Genomic DNA, 20,318 nt, shown 5'->3' on the forward strand with positions numbered 1-20,318 from the left:
GATGAGGTTCTTAAGTGTTTCTCGTTTTTTTATATAAATTGGACCGTTGGTTTTCCAGTTTGAATTGTTTTACGCTAGTCATTTTTAGGGACTTTATTGCTTGCTGTTCGGTTTGAAACAGCCTGAGGGCTTAGTGCTGAGGACTGTACTTTAACCTATAATGGTTTACTTTTACAATTTGTGACTTGGATGGAGAGTTGTCTCATTGGCACTCATACCACATCTTCTTATATCTTTTGAGAAGATTTTCTGTTATATCAATTTTAAAAGTCTACACTTGTGACCCTTGATTTTCCAAAAGAATTTATAGAAAATACCTGTTCAGCTATTATGGAGACAAATTTAATAGTACGTTTCCATACGGTTTAAGTTATTTGAAAATCACAATTACCCTCAGTATAGAATCATTTGTTAAAAACTATGTTATGAAATAAAAGCGTCTGGAAAACTCGTCCTAAATCAAACTTGGCTTAGAACACATGTGAATTTAATAAGAATAAACATTGAAAATGTATTAAAATTTACTCTGATCTATAAAGATATCTTGAAAGATATGTTTACAGTTTTGGTGTGTTAGAGAACTTTGACTGTGAATGCATGGCTGTGAAACGCATCATTGTAAATATAACAGAATTTGATGAGACTGTCAACAAAGTGAGAGGTTTAGCGCTATAAAACCAGGTTTAATCCACCATTTTCTACATTTGAAAATGCCTGTACCAAGTCAGGAATATGACAGTTCCTGTCCAGTTGTTTTTTTATGTGTTTTGTCATTTGACTTTGCCATGTGATTATGGACTTTGCGATTAGATTTTCCTCTGAGTTCAGTATTTTTGTGATTTTACTTTTTGATATATATATTTTATTACGTTTTAATTTATTAGTCCCCTTCAGATGAAGTCAAAGATTGCCTTAGGTTTGCACTCTCTATCTGGTTATCCGTCAGTCTGGCAAATCAGTTTTCCACACTTTTTTTCGTTATGCTTGGAAGATATTGATTTGATATTTGGTGCATTTTTTTTGCAGTCATTTGGCCCCCACTTATGAAAAATTATGGATCCGCCACTGATTACATTTATCATATATAACGGTATATATGTCGTGTAAAAGTTGCAATTTTGTACAGGTTATAACATGTACAAAAATTTTGTACATGTAATAATTTGTACAATGCAAAAATACAAGTTACATTAACATGTACAATAGTGCCTCATACATGTTATAACATGTACAAAATATTGCTTGAAAATGGTTTTAACTTGTACAAAATTTGAAACCAAAAATATGTTTTTATTTTTACAACACATGCCATTAACATCAATAATATTCAATCATTTTTTTTTTTTTGTTATTGTCCATTCATGTTAGTCTGATACCTTTTTGATACAGTTAATGACCAGTTTAATGGGGTATTTTTTATAATTACTTCATACCTTAACGACTTTTAAAATACACATGTATTCAATAAACATTATTCGGTATTCTTAACTGGCATTTAAACAGAAGAGACTTAGAAGCAATATTTGAAGCAAGTTCTGTATCCAATAATAAAGATCGTGAAGACCATTTTACCAAGACAGAACATAATACAGACACTGAAATTGAAACTGACAAAATAAGGTCAGAGACGGATCGACATTAATACTGACACAAACACTAAAACTGATTGTGAATTAAATGGTCATGATTCAGCAGACAACAATGAACAACAATTGAGTAAGAAACAGAAACAATGGTAATTGAATGAAATGATGTGATGTGTGATGCTAACATGGTTGGTGAGGAAGTTTTAGCATGACATCTACTGGTAAACTACCCCGAAAGAGGGCACTTCCTGGTGGGGATATTCTTGCTGTCAATACCAGTGAGGGTTTTATTTGAAAATGTAAATATTGACATCAAGTGTGCACGAAAGAGGGACCTTTCTGGCCAGCAGTTACAAGCTGATGCCTTGATAAAAACTGAATAACTAGATTAACTGTTATCTCCCAAGGTGATAACGTAAACATTCCTATTCCGTCCATTGATATATGGGTCCTGCCGATGAGAAAAACAGAACAGGTGTTGTGATGAAAATGAATGAACATGGCAACTATAAAATTGAAACTAAAGACTTAGTTGGACAAATAAAGGAATACTTGAGAAGAAACCATGTTTAATTTCTTGCAAATACAACTTTAAATGTGTCTGAAATCCCAACGAGTGATATGAATGTGAGGGCAAGAAAGGCAGTTATGTCTGGTATGTGCAAATGTAAAAGAATGAAAGTTTTGTGCAACTTAAAGGTGTCACATTTCTCTGTCTTGTAGCAACAAATAAAAAAACCTTGTTTCTAAAATGTATGAAAATTAGGTATTTTATGCATGCTGTAAATAATGCAGCTTTTTTTGCATTTGATTATTGTTCTTTACTATTTGATAATTTCAATCGTGAATGTATATTATGCAAAAAAACACAATATCTATGAACAACAAATTATTTCCACAACAAAAAACAACCAATACAAGACCTTCAAATTCAAAGTATCCAATTTCCATCATGCAAAACGCGTACAGTAGAGAATAGAATATTTTCCCCAAGAACAATAACCGACTAGAACAGACTGCTACAACAATATAGCATGTTATAACCTAGAAACAACTGCTACAACAATATAGCATCATTATTGCACATCAGTAGTCTCTTTCAAAACTTCAATCTCAAAACATCAATGTTAAATTCTGCTATTCACATCAAACTAATTTTAAATTGTATTTATGTAATTTTCATTTTTTCCTCTATATATTTTTATTTTGTCCAAATTAATCTATGTCTTGCTGTCAGTTATCCTCCTGTGACATAATCTTCAATTTGTTGAAGTAGGTCACTATATGGTAGATGAGGGAGCAAAAGGGGCTCCGTTAACATGTTAAAAACACCTCCATTTTGGCAAAAACAGTTAACAAAAAATGCAATGCTGATAACAATGAACACATCAGTGGGTTGAAAACAGTTTAAATTTAGGCAGTGGTTATTTGACCGGCACCGGCAAATTTGCTATTTAGCCGGCTCTGATTAAATTATATCAAGTGGAATTAAAGCATAAGAATAATAATTAAATATATATTTTTTTTAATTTAAAAACTTTTGTTACTTTTGCTCATATAAACACTTAAACTTCTTATCTAAAAATTTGAAAAAAACTTTGTTGCGTACACATCGAATCTATTAAGAATAGAAGTGAAGTAATAAGATAAATTAAAAAGTAAAATACAAATATGATAATAGTCACTTTGTAGCTAACACTACATTCAGAAAACTAGTATACTCTTTTCATTTACGGAATCAGCATTGTGATTGTGTTGCCGATGCAATGGCAGAATGGTTTTTCAGTACCATGAAAAGACTTGAGAAATACAATTATAATCAAGCGATTATCTAGCATTGGCGGATCCAGAGAGGAGGGTTCCGGGGGTTGGAACCCCGTTTTTTGGACGATCAATGCATTTGGATGGGGACATGTAGTTGGAACCCCCTTGTCTGGCTTGGTCTGATGAACATAAACCGTAAAAAATAAAAATTTCATCGGACACATTTTTTTCAGTCAATTATAATTGAGAATTAAAAGTTGAAAAAAAGAATTAAACATAAAGAAATGTAATTGCATTTATGAATTATGTATTTTCTCATTTAAAAAATATCTTGTAAGTTGCACAAACGCTGTTCCTTATTATCCAATCTAGCTCAACCCAATACACATTAGACGTTTGTTTTTCTCTAATCAAGTTATTTTTTTCTTCAAATTTATTTATCATATGTTTAGTTTCAAAAGTTGATTTTTAACTGCTGAAAATATGATTTTTGTGACGTCATGTTGAGCACAGGGACTCGGTTAACAGATTAAAATTTTGTAAATCAATGTTTTAAATTCCTTTTTTATTATTTCCTGTCTATTTACATTACTTTATTAACGTATTTAACGTTGCCATCACTATTTCTTTGTTTTCTGGCAATGTGCAGTTTACTATCCATATCCGTATACTGAAAATAGGATTAGTGCTATCAATTATATTTTGAATAAGATGTAAGTATTCGCAGACATACTTTTATTCGTCTAATAGTCCGAGTTAGTTATGGGCCGATTTTGTTGAAGTGCGAGTTTGTAATGGGCCGAGGTTACGGGGGAGTCTTACAATCAAACTCTTTTATATTAAAGGGTAGAAATGTGTAATCGTTGCTAAGCCAAATAAAACAAAAATGGCGGGTGTGTCGAATGGACAAGAAACAGAAAAGTTTTACCTCCAGAGTATCCTTTCTGCATTTAATGATTTTAACATAAATTTATTTACGATGGCTGAACCCAAAAAACTGTGTTGTTATAATAGTTCACGTGACACATTAGCAATTTTTAACATACAATGTATAATTATGTTTTCATTGTTGACTGTTGACTGTTGTGTTGAATAAGTTTTAATCTTTAAAAATTGACATTAGCAAAATACAGCTGAAGACCAAAAGAGTAAATACGTTTATTACTTAGATTTAAACGTCCCATCACCTCTTCATTTTTATATTTTTTCAAAAAGTCCAATAACCCCCTGTTCGTTTTTTAAACATTTGTTAAAATCCATTTGTTAACTCATTTATGAAATTGAGAATGGAAACGGGAGCGTCTGAACACCACCTAGGCCGCCTTGGTGCACTAAGCTCATGAAACTGCACTAAGCCCATGATGGGATGGTGCTATGAATGAAAAAAACATACCATCGGACGTAGTTTTTCATGAAGATAATGTATCTGAATTTTTTAGTCATTAAAAATTGTAGTTAAGTCGTAATTTGATTTTTTCTGTCATCGAAGGTTTTGACCGACGGCACGTGCCAGTAATTAACCAGGTAATAAAATCACTGATCCATGAAGAAATAAAGAAACATAACAATTACACGGCTTATATATAATTACACCATTTTGTTTGTCGTGTTATTGAGTGTATTTTGTTTTTGTAGGATTTAAAACAAAACTTTGTATTTCATTCTTTTTTTGTGTGTATTTAATATGTTATTTTGACTTTATGATACTTTTATTTGTTTTTAATCAATACTTCGTTGTCTTTCGAAAGTGCACAATAATCGACTATTATCATAAATTCATATATTAATATTTCATCTTGATAACTATCAACAGATAAGAAACATATAGTTTATAAACATATGTAAGTAAGTAAGTAAGTAATTATGGATGACATTATCAATAAATAAATAAATAAATATAACAAAGAGTCACAAGCAAATATAAGTTATGATTTGTCTATATACACGTCAAAGATTTAATATCTTGGTTTTGTACGACACAGTCTTGGTCTTTTGTTCTGATTTTGTTTTTTTGCTAGTCTTTGCGGGAGTGGGATTTCAAAATTAGTGTTCACTGCTCGAACGACTCGGGCACTGTTGGTTGTTTTGCAGTCTTTCAGACTACGCGAAATACGTCGGACAAATCCGGTGAATAATGGATCGGTCTGGTAAAATTTTGTTGAATTCCGGTCCGAATGTCCGGTGTTTTTTTTCATGGAACATTCTAGCAAAATTGCCAAACGATCTCAAATTCATTTTCATCTTTATTATTCACCACAGCGATGTTTATTTTGTTCAACCGCTAGCTTTATGCCGAACATCGACAACCAGTAATGTGTAAATCCGGGTAAAAACATATCTGACTGTCAAAAACAACAATGGCACAACCGGAAATGTAAATAAAACCGGATCAGATTCTGGGAACGGATAAGGATAATTCCGGGTTTGCCGATTTAAATACAATAAATGAATAAACATCCAAGCAGATCACAAAATTTAGCTATGAAATATAACCACAAGAATTGAAAACCAAAAGATATATGAAAAAGAAAAGAAACAGGAAATAATATTTTATACAGAAACTCTAGTAAATTATGTTTAGTTCACAAACATTGTCAAAATCCAATAAAATGGGACATTACTCTTCACTGAAATGCATTCAAGCAATTGTGCACAACTTTCATAACAATATCCCCTCTTGTTACATCATTTTGTTTTAATTTTTGCATTTCGGGGAGGAGTAGGGCACAACAAAGTCATATGTTTGTTGTTTTTTGTCGGATAATATACAATTAGATGTAAAAAAAAATTGGTCTGGTAAAATTTCATTCGGTCTGGTAAAGCTAGGATGCTTACCAGACCGAATGTCCTGTAAAAATAAAATTCATTCGCGTAGTCTGGTCTTTCACAAGTTTGAGAAAAAGTCTATCTTTCTGTTCTGGTGTTTTAGACAACCAACACTGTAGTGATACTTTATGACTTGTGTAATTACCGAAATGTTCATAGTTACCGGTCCCATATAACGCTCTTTTCAAATCAGCAAAATGGACTCTTGTGATGTCATGGAGGTTAGTGACTAGGTCTTGTAGACTTTGTGGCTTCCAATTTATCGACTTTTTGAAAACATGATTGATGGACTCACAATTATTATTTGTCCATAAGCGGTCCTGGTTTTTAAGCTGTTTCATTGGGACACTGACATGATCAAAGAGTCTATCTTTCAGATGAGCTTTAAAATAAAAGGCAAACAGTGGATATTTTTCAGCGATTTCATTTGATTTGAGGTCAAATTCTACTGAATCATCTGTTGTAACAAGTCCAGTAGACCCAACAGTATGCGTTTTCTCATCGATTAAGGTTGTATTGCTCGACCTTTATTTGCTTTTATCTTCGCCGTTCCACTATGATCTCTGAACAGTGGTGGATATTTGTCTCATTGGCAATCATACACTATCTATTTATATGAAATATAAATTTAATAATAATTACCTCTTGCAGAATTTCAAGCGGTCTGTCATACTTGTTGAAAATGGGTTGCATTGAACCCCAAGGACGCCACATTTTAACTCTTATATTTGAAATAAGTCTGAATTGTAATTTGTGTCTATTCGTGCAAAAATTGAAACAGTAAATGGGGAAGAATAAAAAGAAAGAAATAGACAACAATATACTCCGCTTTGAGTAAAAGCCAATTTCTATTGTTTTTACTATTATTTCCAAAAGCGTAAACAAACACTTTTTCCAAATATTTTTTTCCCAACAAAGCACCAAAGAAAAGATCAACAGCCCTTTTACCATTACTAATTAAGAACAAAGAAAATAATTTACTAGTTAAAAAATAATCCATCAGAATTGATTGGATCAATTAACAAGGTGATCAGACATTACACAAGTAGAGCGCGTGTCACGTTAAAAATGTTAATAACTTTTAAATCTCTTTATATCATCAAACCAACTTTTAACATATTTTTTTTAATATAATGATTTATCTAAATTAATGATCTTGGTGCATATTTAACCTTTGCTTCATATCCTTAGTGCAGTATTTATAAATTCGTTAAGCTTCGTTGGATTCAATCAACAATGTGACAACTGGACACATTACACAAAATCGGCGCGTGCCATATAAAACGTTAATAACTCTTTTATTTCTGAATATATTTACACCAAAATTTAAGTATATGCTCTTTATTCAAATGTGTATCGTACTGAATGACCTTGGTGCTTATTTGACTGGTCCATTATGGGCTTAGTGCACTTCCTGGAGCTTAGTGCACCAAGGCGGCCTAGGTGGTGTTTAGACGTACCGAATGGAAACGGGGAATGTGTCAAACTGAAAGAGACAGGTACCCTGCCAAAAAGCGGTATCAGGTCTGTTAGCCCAGATAGTCAATTCACCCTGGGATTATTCTCCCTACTTAGTTATATTTAATAAGGGTATTTAACATGTTTAAGTTTATTAAACTTATTCAAATATTTATATGATGCAAATTCTTGAAATCATGAAAACACATGGAATTATCTAAAATTGATGGCTATTTTTGGGGCATTAATTTTTCATAATATTAATAATAATTCTCACTGATAGTTGTATTAAATGTCTTTGGTTAGTTAAATTGATAATAATAACAACATTTAGTTTTGATAAAATTGTCAGCTAAGAATGAGTAAAAACAATGATGTACGAATTGTAAAACATGGAAAGGATTTATAAGTTCATTTATTATATATACATGTACCTTCATAAATTGACTAGAATTATTAAAAGTTTGTAACAAATATCAATATAGATAAATACATTGTATTTCAGTATTCTTCTAGTATACAAATCTAAGGAAAATAATTATTTAGTTGCACAAACTTAAACATACTCTGTACAATACTGTACAAATAATAAACATTCTGCAAATGGACAAATATTAAAAAAAAGCAGGGCAAATGGACCCAGAGCGAACAGGTATTAGGACCAAAAGCTGCAAGTCGAACATGAATCAAGGCAAACGGACCTGGATTCCCAAAAAGCAGAAAACGTCCATTCTAATTAAGGGTTTTTATATGTGTGTTGAGGTTACTAGAGTCCACCCTCACAGTTTTTGAGCAAGATTAAATTTGTCACACCTTGATTCTTGACTATGAGAATGCAAGTGACACTGTGACAGCTGAGGCAACAGCTAGATTAGGCAATTTGTTCTGGCCCTTTTGACAGTGTTTAGGAAAATATAAACCCTTACAATATTCTTCTAAATTGGAATTTTGAAATCAATTGTTTATTATTATTTATGTATACCATGCAGAGATAGATTTCTTAACTTTGATTTGAATGTTTAACTTTTAAAGTAGCACGCATTTGTGCTTAGTTTCCCTAGGTCAGCTAAAAAATAATGTTTAAGTGCATTATATAATCATGGACGAGCTGATGACACACATGAATGTAACTTAAGTCACATAATTAAGTCAGTACCTGTTTGTTTTGCATTTTTGTTTTACTTGAATTTCAAGATATAAATATGTAGCTTCCCTTTTTGAATTGCTGCTAATACTTATAAAGCAAATTTGATTATGTTCATGCATATTTATCTACCTTAACTCCATCATCAGAGGAACAGTTGACAGTCGACTCGGATGATGAGTATGAGTATGAAGAAGTACCTGTCGATGAAGATTTTATTACAGCCGGTAAGAACTTTGTTAGGTATTTCTATTGTTCACAATGATTACAAACTGTTATTACAGATATTCTGTAAAGAAAAAAACAAAATACATGCAATGAACTGAAAACTTGAATCTGATCATTTTTATGTAAATGAAAAGAGGTCAAAGTACCACACTCACACACACAATTGCACATTCAATATGCTGTGCATGTATTGTATTTAATTTGTTTCAGCAATACTAATATGAAGGGTCACAGTTAAAGTCTGTCATATTCTTATTATGCACCTAAATAATTAAGTTCAACATTTTTTGTATGTTCTTCATCTCTATTTTACAGTTATTTGTCTTTTTCCCCATTTTATATAGATTTGGATGAAGACTTAGATCTTGCAGTGAGAACTATCAGGGAGGCAGAAGAAGAAAAAGATGCAACTGTAATTTGATTTTTTTACATGTAGATAATTTAGAAAATGCAAATAAAGTAAAAATTCTTTTTAACCTGTTCTTCCATATGAAAGTTTCAACTTTTTGTGACTCTATCATTTAAATTCTTTATGCAATGATATGTAAACTTTGATTCGCTGATATCAACTTTATAAAAATTTATCAAAATGCTGAGTCATCTAGATCTAATTGTATTAATCATGAGTAACCACATTATTATGAAAAGCAAATTTTGACTGCTGTAAGAGGCTGACAGATAGGAAAACAACAGTATACATAACTCAATTGCTTTATCCTAGCTGACAGATTGTCTTAAAATTGGGGCTGTTTATGAACTTTCATGAAATGTACTCATCAATACATAGCTGACAGATAGGAAAACAACAGAATACATAACTCAATTGCTTTATCAAACATTTTTTGTGTATTTTTATTTATTTCAACTTGAAATTGTCTTAAAATTGGGACTGTTTATTTTTATGAACTTTCATTAAATGTACTCATCAATACATAGCTGTTTGTTTTTTATATGACTAAATTTAGCCAAGACATTTAGTGAAAATAATACTTTTGAAATACACTTGTGTATAGAAGATAATTATATCTATATTGTTTAGGTAAAGAAAGGAGAACTACCAAAACCCTCAGTCACAAGACGAGCTGAGGTAGTAGATGATTATGTTAGGAATTTTTTGGTAAGGATGGGAATGAATAGGACTCTGGACACATTTCAGACAGAATGGTGAGTTTTTATATTGTATCACTAATAAGCTGATTGCATTGATCATTGTCCAAAATATACTTTTACAAATAACTATGCCCACCTTATCAGATTGTATCAGTGTCCCTTATATTAGATTAGAAATTCTAGATCTTGCTTGGTCACACTTACTAGTGACTTCCGAGTGAGCCCTGCTGTTGGGGTCAAGTTCACAGACTATGAATTTATATTTTATAATACCTATAATGAATTGATATCCTTCTCTTATCTTGTAATACATGTACTTGCTTATTTCAAAGTTATATTTCACACAATTGTTGCAAATTAGGTGAGAAGAGAAAGACCAGCTAAAGGTCTTAGTATGAAAATTTTGACAGATCAGAACCTAAGGGGGTCTCAAGAATAGAAATATTGTCAGTTGTTTTTCCTCATTCTGGCTTAAAGGCCAATGTTAAGATACATTTGTACCTCTGCATAAATCTTTAAATTATAGAAAGTTTTGTTAAAATGTTTATTGCGTTTAACAAATTTAATGTAGGTATGAGCTGCAGCAGAGAGGATCACTTCATGCTGAAGATATTGGTGTTGTCCCTGATATGTATGGCAGAAATCAAGAATTAGATAACGAAGTTAAATTCCTCAAGAGAGAAGTAGAAAAATACAGAGACGCAGCTATGTAAGATTTCAACACTTTATAATAATCTATATTAGAGAGGTAAAATTTATAGAAACCAAAGCCTAGTTACTTGACAGTTTCAGAAGAGGCCATTTTGAATTCAGAAGTACCTGAAGTCTAAAATTGTTTTTAAAAACAGAAAAAAAATATTTTGAAAAAATGCCATTAATTTGTTGTTTTATATGGCTTGTGTATAGTAGAAGATGGCTATTGTGTTTTGCAGTCTGTGGATCCTTTGGTCTGCCCTTTGGTTTCATCATTCCCCATTCATCCTGTGCTATAAAATTGAGAATGGAAATGGGGAATGTGCCAAAGAGACAACAACCCGACCGGGTCAACCATAGAGCAGACAACAGCAGAAGGTCACCAACAGGTCTTAAATGCAACGAGAAAATCCCGCACCCGGAGGCGTCCTTCAGCTGGCCCCTAAACAAATATATACTAGTTCAGTGATAATGAACGCCATACTAAACTCTAAATTGTACACAAGAAACTAAAAGTTGAAATAATACAAGTTTTAATTTGGTTGAAGGAAGTTTTGAGATACATTGACAAGACACTCAGATCATGATCATTATGAAGTAAACTGACTAATGTCTACCGCGATTTCAATTAATTAATTTGACCCAGATTTCTTGATTCACTGATCATTGCAATGTGATAGACTAGTTCAAGCAGGACATTCAAAACTATGTTTTAAGGTATTTTAAAAGATTAGCAATGGAATTTCAGTAAACTTTTCCTATCCTTCAGTTTGTGTAAGCGTATATTAACAATAAGTTACTGAATTGAGGTAATGCTTGTTGTTCACTTTTCTTTCATATTTACAGGAATGCAAAAGAAACATACGTTAAAATTAGAAAAGAGAGAGACTACCATAGAATGCACCACAAAAGAGTTGTGCAGGAGAAGAATAAGCTTATAAATGATATCAAAAGGTATAGTATTCAGTATTGGGTTATTTTTTTTCAGACCAAAAGGTACTGTTTGGAACTGTAATGTCATGTTTTAAAAATGGTCACAAAATTCCTGCCATAAGTTACTAACAATATGATTAATCTAAATCAACATCTGGGAAAGAGGTTTTGCCAAACAAATATGTGACTTATTTGGTCTGTTAAAACTTAGGCAAACTTAAGTCAGAGGTTGGTCAGATATAACATTTTTCTGGAATTACTGCAAAGACCATCTTACATAAACATTATTTATACAAACTTTTCTTTCTTTGTTAAAAAAGATTGAAACTTTGTCCTCCAAAAATGTATAAAAGCTGAAGCTTCAGAAATCAATATGATAATATACACAATGCTTTAAAAATGTAAATTATCTTTGAATTTTAGATTAAAGAGACATTATCAGCAGTATGAGCCTACATTACAGCAGTTGAAGAAGAAATATGAAGTTGCCATGAAAGAGAAAATGCTGTCCAAATTGGAAAAAGACAGAGCTGTTGGTCAAGTTTCTGGATTACAAAATACATTGAAAAGTATGGAGTCCTTCAAAGGCGGGTCTGCTAAACTGTCTCAAGGTAAATCTTTAATCAAAATATTTTGTTTCCATGTTCTGTAAATGCTATAAAAAGATTATGTTTCAAATATAAAATAATTATTTTTCCTTTACTACAGTTTTTATCAAGCCATAACAAAAAGGAATGTGTTTCAAACTATATACAATATGGTTTGATTTGTTTTTTATTTAACACTAAGAAATGATCATAAAAATGTATTAAAGAATATTTTATCAACATTAATTAAAGATATGCATTGGACACATTCCCCATTTCCTTTCTCAATTTTTTTCACATATGAAGAGGTTTTTCATTTTGATACTTAGCAACAGGTGAATGTGTAATATATTACATGTATAAGAGAAAAACAGAAATTTGTCATATTTCAAATAAATAATTGTGTATGTGAGGAAAAACAACACCTCAAAAGAGTTTTAAATTCAGCTTTTTTTTAGTTGCATATAGAGAAAAATTCAGTCAATGTCATTGACACAGCAACCCAACAATAATAACAAACATCTATGCAATAAACTTCATAATATCTTTGGTAGATAGTTGTCTCATTGGCAATCATACCACATTTCTTTATTTTTATAATAACTGTACATTCATTGACAGGACAACTTCTAATGATGCTAATACTTTCATCTCAATGTCTATTACTTTTGCTACATGCAACTCATAGATGTACAGAAATATAATTTCTATTTAAGGTCCTACTACCAGCACTAGAAGGGGTGTATACCAGACTGACAGTGAAGGTAGAGGGCCAACACAAAGAACTTTAGCAATGGAAAGAGAAATGTGTGATGTAGGAAATGAGCCAGGTGATTTTAAAAGATATCCAAATGTAAGTAATATCTATTAATCGATATACTGGCATTAATTAAATTACTCCTTATATAATTATTCTTTGTTTTAAATACTTTCTTGAAAAGATCAGAAAATATTCCAAAACTGCTGGTTTCTTAAAAGATATAAAACCTTTTACTTATTATACTAGATACATTTGAGTACTAGAAAATGATAAATTAAAAACTAAAATGTGCAGCAAAAACAACTATATTTCTCTGTTAAAAAATTGCCTGATTGGTTGATGGTATTAAGATTTTGAGAGTAAAATTGTATTTTTCTATGATAAATTTGATTATCCTTTCATATGATTTTGATATTTAGGATACTGAGTTTCCAGTGGATACAGGAATTAATCCACAGCTGGCAAATGTGAAACGTACCAGCAGTCATCTGTCAAGGACAGGAGGATTTAGACTATCAAATACATTTCAAGCTCATTCCCATCCAGTCAGCTGGTATGTATTTTCTTGTTTTGATTAAAGGTATCTCCCACTAGCCTGCATTCAGTATGTTATTAAAAACATCTGACAGTTAGTTATCTTCAATTTGCCTGAATTTTGAAAGTTATTAAAAAATCTTTGACAGTTATCTCCCATTTGCATGAATTCTGTATGTTCCTAAAAACATTTGACAATTATCTCCCATTTGCATGAATCCTATATATTTTTACAAACATTTGACAGTTATCTCCAATTTACCTGATTTCTTTATGTTATAAGAAACCTTCGACAGTTATCTCCCATTTACATGAATTCTGTATGTTCCTAAAAACATTTGACAGTTATCTCCCATTTGCATGAATTCTATATATTTTTACAAACATTTGACAGTTATCTCCCATTTGCCTGTGTGTTCTTTAAAAAAAACATTTGACAGCTATTTCCCATTTGCCAGCATTCTGTTTGTTATTTAAAATCTATAACAGTTATCTCCTATTTGCCGCAATTCTGTATGTTCTTAAAAATATTTGACAGAACTTTCTATCCAGTTGGATTGTTGATATTTTTTTTGTATCTGATTTATATTACAGCTGGCTTATGTTGTGATTTTAGTAAGTAACATTGATAAAACACTAAAGTATTTGCATTTAGGTTTTTTATTCACCCTGAATGTTTTGATTTTAAATACTAATACCCTTAGTTAACCTGGTAAGTCTTAGAATTTATTTTTATTTTTAGTGTAAAACTACATCCACGTAAACCAATTTTGGCCACTACAAGTGATGACCACCACTGGAAGATGTGGTCAGTACCTAGTGGAGAAATTATAATGACTGGAGAGGGACATACTGATTGGGTTTCTGGCTGTGATTTCCATCCTTCGTAAGTAAATAATTTGTTGGCATTATAAAAACATTTGTTATTAATTGTAATGTAGAAAATGTAGAAATGGAAGGAACTGAACTATTTGGTTTGATAAATTTGTCACATTTTAGCAATAGGAAATTGAGGGGAAAGATAAAGAACATTGTCTGCTACAATGTAGACTTAATTTAACTAGCTAAAATTCTCTCGGTAATGAAAAACAGAAACATTGTATGCTGTCATGCTATTTTGCATAAAACACTTTAATATGCAGTTTAACATCTAAACAAATGTTTGTTGACAATTTTTATGGCATATTACAATTAAGATATGATACAACCATTTACTATCTTTCTTTTATATTTCAGTGGGTCTAAGCTGGCTACATCAAGTGGTGATACAACAGTCAAAGTGTGGGATTTCTCTAAAGCAGAATGTGTACATACATTTACTGACCATACACATGCAGGTACAGCATATTAGGGGAGACAGTTTTAATGCATATCTGTATTTTAATATCATTTTATTTTCTAACTATTCCTGTAATTGAAATAAATTTATTAAATGTCTAATGCCATCTTAAATTTAAAAATTGTTGAAATGTTTAAAGATCATATCTACAAATTCATAAAATAGACAAGGAGTAGCTGCTTTAAATATATTAACATTATATGAAGGTTAAAAACAAATACTACCCTGTATTCATTCTGTTATATTTGATTGAAGTTGATCAAAGTAGTCCATGTGCATTGTAGTAATATTTGGAATGATTCAGTTTAAATATCTCATTTTATTCTTTTGTTAGTTTGGGGCTCTACATGGCATACATGTGGTGACTTCTTAGCTTCCTGTTCAATGGATATGACAGCCAAAGTTTGGGATCTAAACAGTTTACGTTGTCGTTACACACTCAGAGGACACACAGATTCAGTTAACAGTATAGAATTCCTGCCTTACTCCAACACACTATTAACCTGCTCAGCTGATAAAACTATATCATTATGGGATGCTAGAACTGTGAGTTATTATTGTAGGCTATATTTAAGCTGAAACTTGTAAACAGTCAGATCATTATATGATCTTCTGTATGCATTTTGTCAGGAATTGAAGTCAGTATTAAGTAATTTGATAACTCAGCTTATTCATACTGTGCATTTAAGGCAATTGATGTCTAGTAATGCTGCAACTGGATCTAAGGCACTCTGACTATTCTAGCCCTGAAATCATCTAGTGTTGGTATGGGTACTATGTAGTCTCTAACAAAGGCGGGCCCTTCAACAGTAATGTATACAAGTTAAGGGAATTGGATTCCACAGTCAACTCAGCAAGCTTAGAAAAATGACAATAATCAACATAACTTAATGGACTTCTAGCAGTGTTCTGATTGTTTATTATAAAAATCCTCTTGCTTGGGTTTATTTGTAGATTTCTTATAATTTCAAATTCAATGAGTCTGGAAATTGCACAATTCCATCTATACTGGGAGATTTTGCACCTTATCACTTGAAATTTGCTTAGGAGTCCTAAAACACCAGAATTATGACCTACCATATCTATTTTCAATAAAAGTAAAATGAAAAATTTATGAAATTGATATTATTTAAAAGATAAAATTCAAGTATAAGAATGGAAAAAAACATTAAATATACACTTTTACATTTTTTCAACTAAAAAAATTAAAAGAACTAAAATTAAAATTACTTGAACTTAAAATATTACTAAAGAAGAAATAATGATGATGAACTTTGTTAATACTTAAATCACTGCTTATCCATCAATAGTGTTACTAATTCAGTTATATTGCAGTAAGGATGATTGCTAAAATTTTATCACTTTGTTTATTTTAATTTTAACAGGGATTATGTGCTCAGACATTCTATGGACATATGCACTCTGTGAACTTTTCAACATTTAATTTGAGGGTAAGTAGCTATATATATATAGTTTCTAAAGAACAACTATCTCCATTTTAATCTGCAATAGAAGTCACATAGACATAGTAGAGAAATACCACTAAAGAATCCAACCTTTGCTGGCTTCTTGTCTGCAATTGGTTAGCTTTTATTTTGAAGGTTCTTTTTCAATTTAAAGAAAGTCTTCAAAATAAAACATTGATTAAAATTGAGAAAGGAAATGGGGAATGTGTCAAAGCGACAACAACCCGACCATGGAGCAAACAACAGCCGAAGGCCACCAATGGGCCTTCAATGTAGCGAGAAACTCCCACACCCGTAGGTGTCCTTCACCTGGCCCCTTTAAAAATATGTTTACTAGTACAGTGATAATTGACGTCATACTAAACCCCGAATTATACACAAGAAACTAAAATTAAAAATCATACAAGACTAACAAAGGCCAGAGGCTCCTGACTTAGGACAGGCGCAAACTTGCAGCAGGGTTAAACATGTTTATGAGATCTCAACCCTCCCCCTATACCTCTAGCCAATGTAGAAAAGTAAACGCATAACAATATGCACATTAAAATTCAGTTCAAGAGAAGTCTGAGTCCGATGTCAGAAGATGTAACAAAAGAAAATAAATTAAATGACAATAATACATAAATAACAACAGACTACTAGCAGTTAACTGACATGCCAGCTCCAGACCTCAATTAAACTGATTGGAAGATTATGTCTTCATCATATGAATATCAGGCCCAATCCCTCCCGTTAGGGGTTTAGTATCATACTATCATAAAATATATGAGAAGAACATAACCTGTGTCATGCCAGCAAATGTTTTTTAAATAAATGTGTTTAGTTCCAATGCAAAGACCCTATAAGTGAATCGATATTTAAGCCAAAATATGCAATATTTAATGACCTGACAACAGTATCGTAACTATATCCCGTTTGAGGTGAATACTGACATTTTTGTGCTTTGTAAAGAATAAAAGATTGGATGTGAAATACCTGAACGTATTAGTTTGGTTCATTAACTGTCAGTTTTTGTCTTATTTGAATTATTCATAATTGTTCAATCATTTAATTGCTGATAAAATTATGTAAAATTAGATTTTTAGAACAATTACCCCAGCATTAAAGTTATTTGTTTGTTTGCAGGGTGATACTGTTGGATCATGTGATTCTTATGGTGTAGTAAAATTATGGGATGTTAGAGCAAATGCACCAATGATAAGCCTGGACGTTGGACCACATCCAAGTAACAGATTAGCATTTGATCCCACAGGTTTGTGTTAGATTTTATTTCATAAAAACAGAGTCAAGATATATTACTCATCACTTGAAAACATTGAACATTTTGTAATACTGTAAATTCAGAAATTATTGCTAAAAATCCGTCAGGGTTATAATCACAATAATTTTAAACTCCAATTTTGAATTTTTTTATAAGAATTAAACAGCATTTTTCTCAATATCGCAAAAATTAAAATCACAAAAAATCACAATTTAGTCTAAAATGAAAATCGCATAACAAATGCATGCAATATTTTCTGAATTTACAGCACTGAATCAAATATGTCAAGGTTTTGAATACATGGGAGATATAGGTTATTGTTGGAGACATTTTCTCATATAATACTATTCAAAATATTAATTGTATTTAAAAAAAAATGGATGTTTGTACAAAAAAAACGCTTAGTAGAGCAGAATATTTCTACAGGGAATATCGGTTCATGCAGTAAATAACAGATCACAACCATAACAAAAATAAAAAAATAAGTAGGTATTCTAAATAGATAAATTTATAGCAGTGGGCAGAATTACAAAGCAAATTCTGGTATTTCAAATCATAAAATATGTATATCCCTATTCTTCTTTAAAATAATCTATGTTTTTATTATCCAATATATGATGATGTTTTCTTGTGATCTATGTTTTTGTACTCCAATCATAAATATATTGTGTTAGTTAGTCTTTTCATGTATGTATCAATAATATTCAAAGTTGAATAATTGATTTTTTAAAGGAAATTTTACTTTGATTTGTATATATGAAGAAACATGCAATCTTATTGGACTTGAATTATTCAATTGAGAATTTGACTATTTTGAGTACATGTACATTTTGTTTAAACTGATAAATCAATATTTTCACAATATCAATTCCATAAAGTATGATAAGTTATCTGTCAAATACAGTTCCTATTCACTTATTAATTATTGAAATCTTCCAATACAATAGGTACAGTGGTAGCAGTAGCCAGCAACGATAGTACTGTTAAAATGTATGAGGTTGCCTCTGGAAAGGTATGTACTTAGTTTATAAAATCTTTTTTAATCAGATGATGCTCTTGTTTTTCATATGTTGTTTAGTGATGAGAAAAACTTGTTCTTAACTAAACTTGCTTATGTTTAAAATACCAAGTTTTGATGCAATTACGAGTAGACCTTGATTTAGTTTAAACATATTTTATTTTTCAAATGACAAATGGATCAGACACATTTTTAATTTGAAGGTCAATTGGTATAAAATACTCTCAGCAATTGATTGGGCAAAAAGAAAGAATTCACTTGTGCCTTTGTAACAAAGTTAATTTGAATGATCCATAAGTCATTTATGGTACATATAATATATTAAATCAGATGCAAACGGCTAAAGTAAATCCATATCATTAGAACTTTAAACATTTGTATAAGATGAAAAGTTATGTTTTGTATACAAGTGTACACAAATTTTGTAGTCTTAATTAAAACAAGACATTTGAGTTTACTTTATTTTAATTTTCCAGGTTTCATCACTAGTGGGACATGAAGATGCAGTACAATGTCTGGCCTTTGACCAGAATGGAGAATATTTAATATCTGGTGGAAGTGATTGTACTGTCAGGATCTGGTCCTGAACATTGGAGTGATTGACATTATTTATTCTGTCATTTTGTCAGTAAATTAGACCAAATATAGAAGGAAATGTGAATAAATAAGAATGAATAACACATGGATTTTTAAAGATTTGAGGAAAAATACTTTATCTGGAGTTGTATTGATATTTAAAAGACTGCATTTCTCTATTTATTTGTTATTTTTTTTTTTATCTTAATGTGAGAATCCATATTATGTGATATTTTATATGAATGTTCAAGATCTTATTTGTTTTAAATGATGAAGAAATGTGCTTGCACATATTTATTTAACTTATACTAAAAAAGTATGTTTGAATTTAAGTACTTTTGTTTATATTTTAAAAAATTATACGAAACCTTTTATATGTGTTTGTTATTTTCTTTTTTTTGCCAGTAAGTTGATCATCAAAGTTTTAGATCAGATTGCACAAATACAATCCAATACTGGCTTGTCAACTTTTTCAGCCATCGATCTTCTTAATCTGACTTAGTGAGTGATTTCAAGCATCAAAATATAGTGAGAGGATTATTCCATGATCCTTTTTTTGGCAGTTTCAAGCAATTTATTAATATTTGATCAGATATTGAATTTTCATTGATGATGTGCTGTCTATTACCAGACTATAATTCTACTAAAACTACTGAAGTTACAGAAAGTGGTTAGGAATTTATAGGTTTAATAATGTGTTCTACCTACAACTATTTTTTTTTCACAGATTGCTTGTTAAATATGTTTCTCTTCTTCATAAGCAATGTTAAATTTAAAGGTAGCTATGCAAAGTGAACCAATATTTATCCTACCCAGGGTTATCAACACTGCTTACATTTTTCCTTTGAATGCAATGGGACATATTGTTTTTTCCTTTGATACTTTTTATTGTTCCTCTTCTTATACAATTGTGTTCTTTCACCATAGTCTTTTGAAATGAGCTTTTGATTACTTTCCATGTTGGTACATCACATAGAGACAATATCTTGTGTATCATTTGGTCCTAATTTTAACCTTAATTTCAACTTAATATTT

The 20,318-nt window shown here is 31.0% G+C and overlaps 1 protein-coding gene across 1 annotated transcript; it reads left to right on the forward strand.

Annotated features, from left to right (window-relative positions):
- The first annotated feature begins 4,133 nt into the window (after positions 1 to 4,133).
- On the forward strand, positions 4,134 to 19,657 carry LOC139512654 (sperm-associated antigen 16 protein-like). The gene is made up of 16 exons (XM_071300431.1): positions 4,134 to 4,285; positions 8,928 to 9,005; positions 9,351 to 9,418; positions 10,046 to 10,170; positions 10,688 to 10,825; positions 11,656 to 11,763; positions 12,166 to 12,353; positions 13,046 to 13,182; positions 13,509 to 13,642; positions 14,366 to 14,509; positions 14,860 to 14,960; positions 15,297 to 15,508; positions 16,348 to 16,413; positions 17,554 to 17,680; positions 18,637 to 18,701; positions 19,184 to 19,657. Exons 1-16 carry the CDS (start codon positions 4,237 to 4,239, stop codon positions 19,292 to 19,294), a joined length of 1,851 nt encoding a protein of 616 aa, XP_071156532.1. The 5' UTR covers positions 4,134 to 4,236; the 3' UTR covers positions 19,295 to 19,657.
- Positions 19,658 to 20,318: the final 661 nt, after the last annotated feature.

The sequence above is a fragment of the Mytilus edulis genome, chromosome 2, assembly GCF_963676685.1.
Source record: "Mytilus edulis chromosome 2, xbMytEdul2.2, whole genome shotgun sequence".
Lineage (NCBI taxonomy): Eukaryota > Metazoa > Mollusca > Bivalvia > Mytilida > Mytilidae > Mytilus > Mytilus edulis.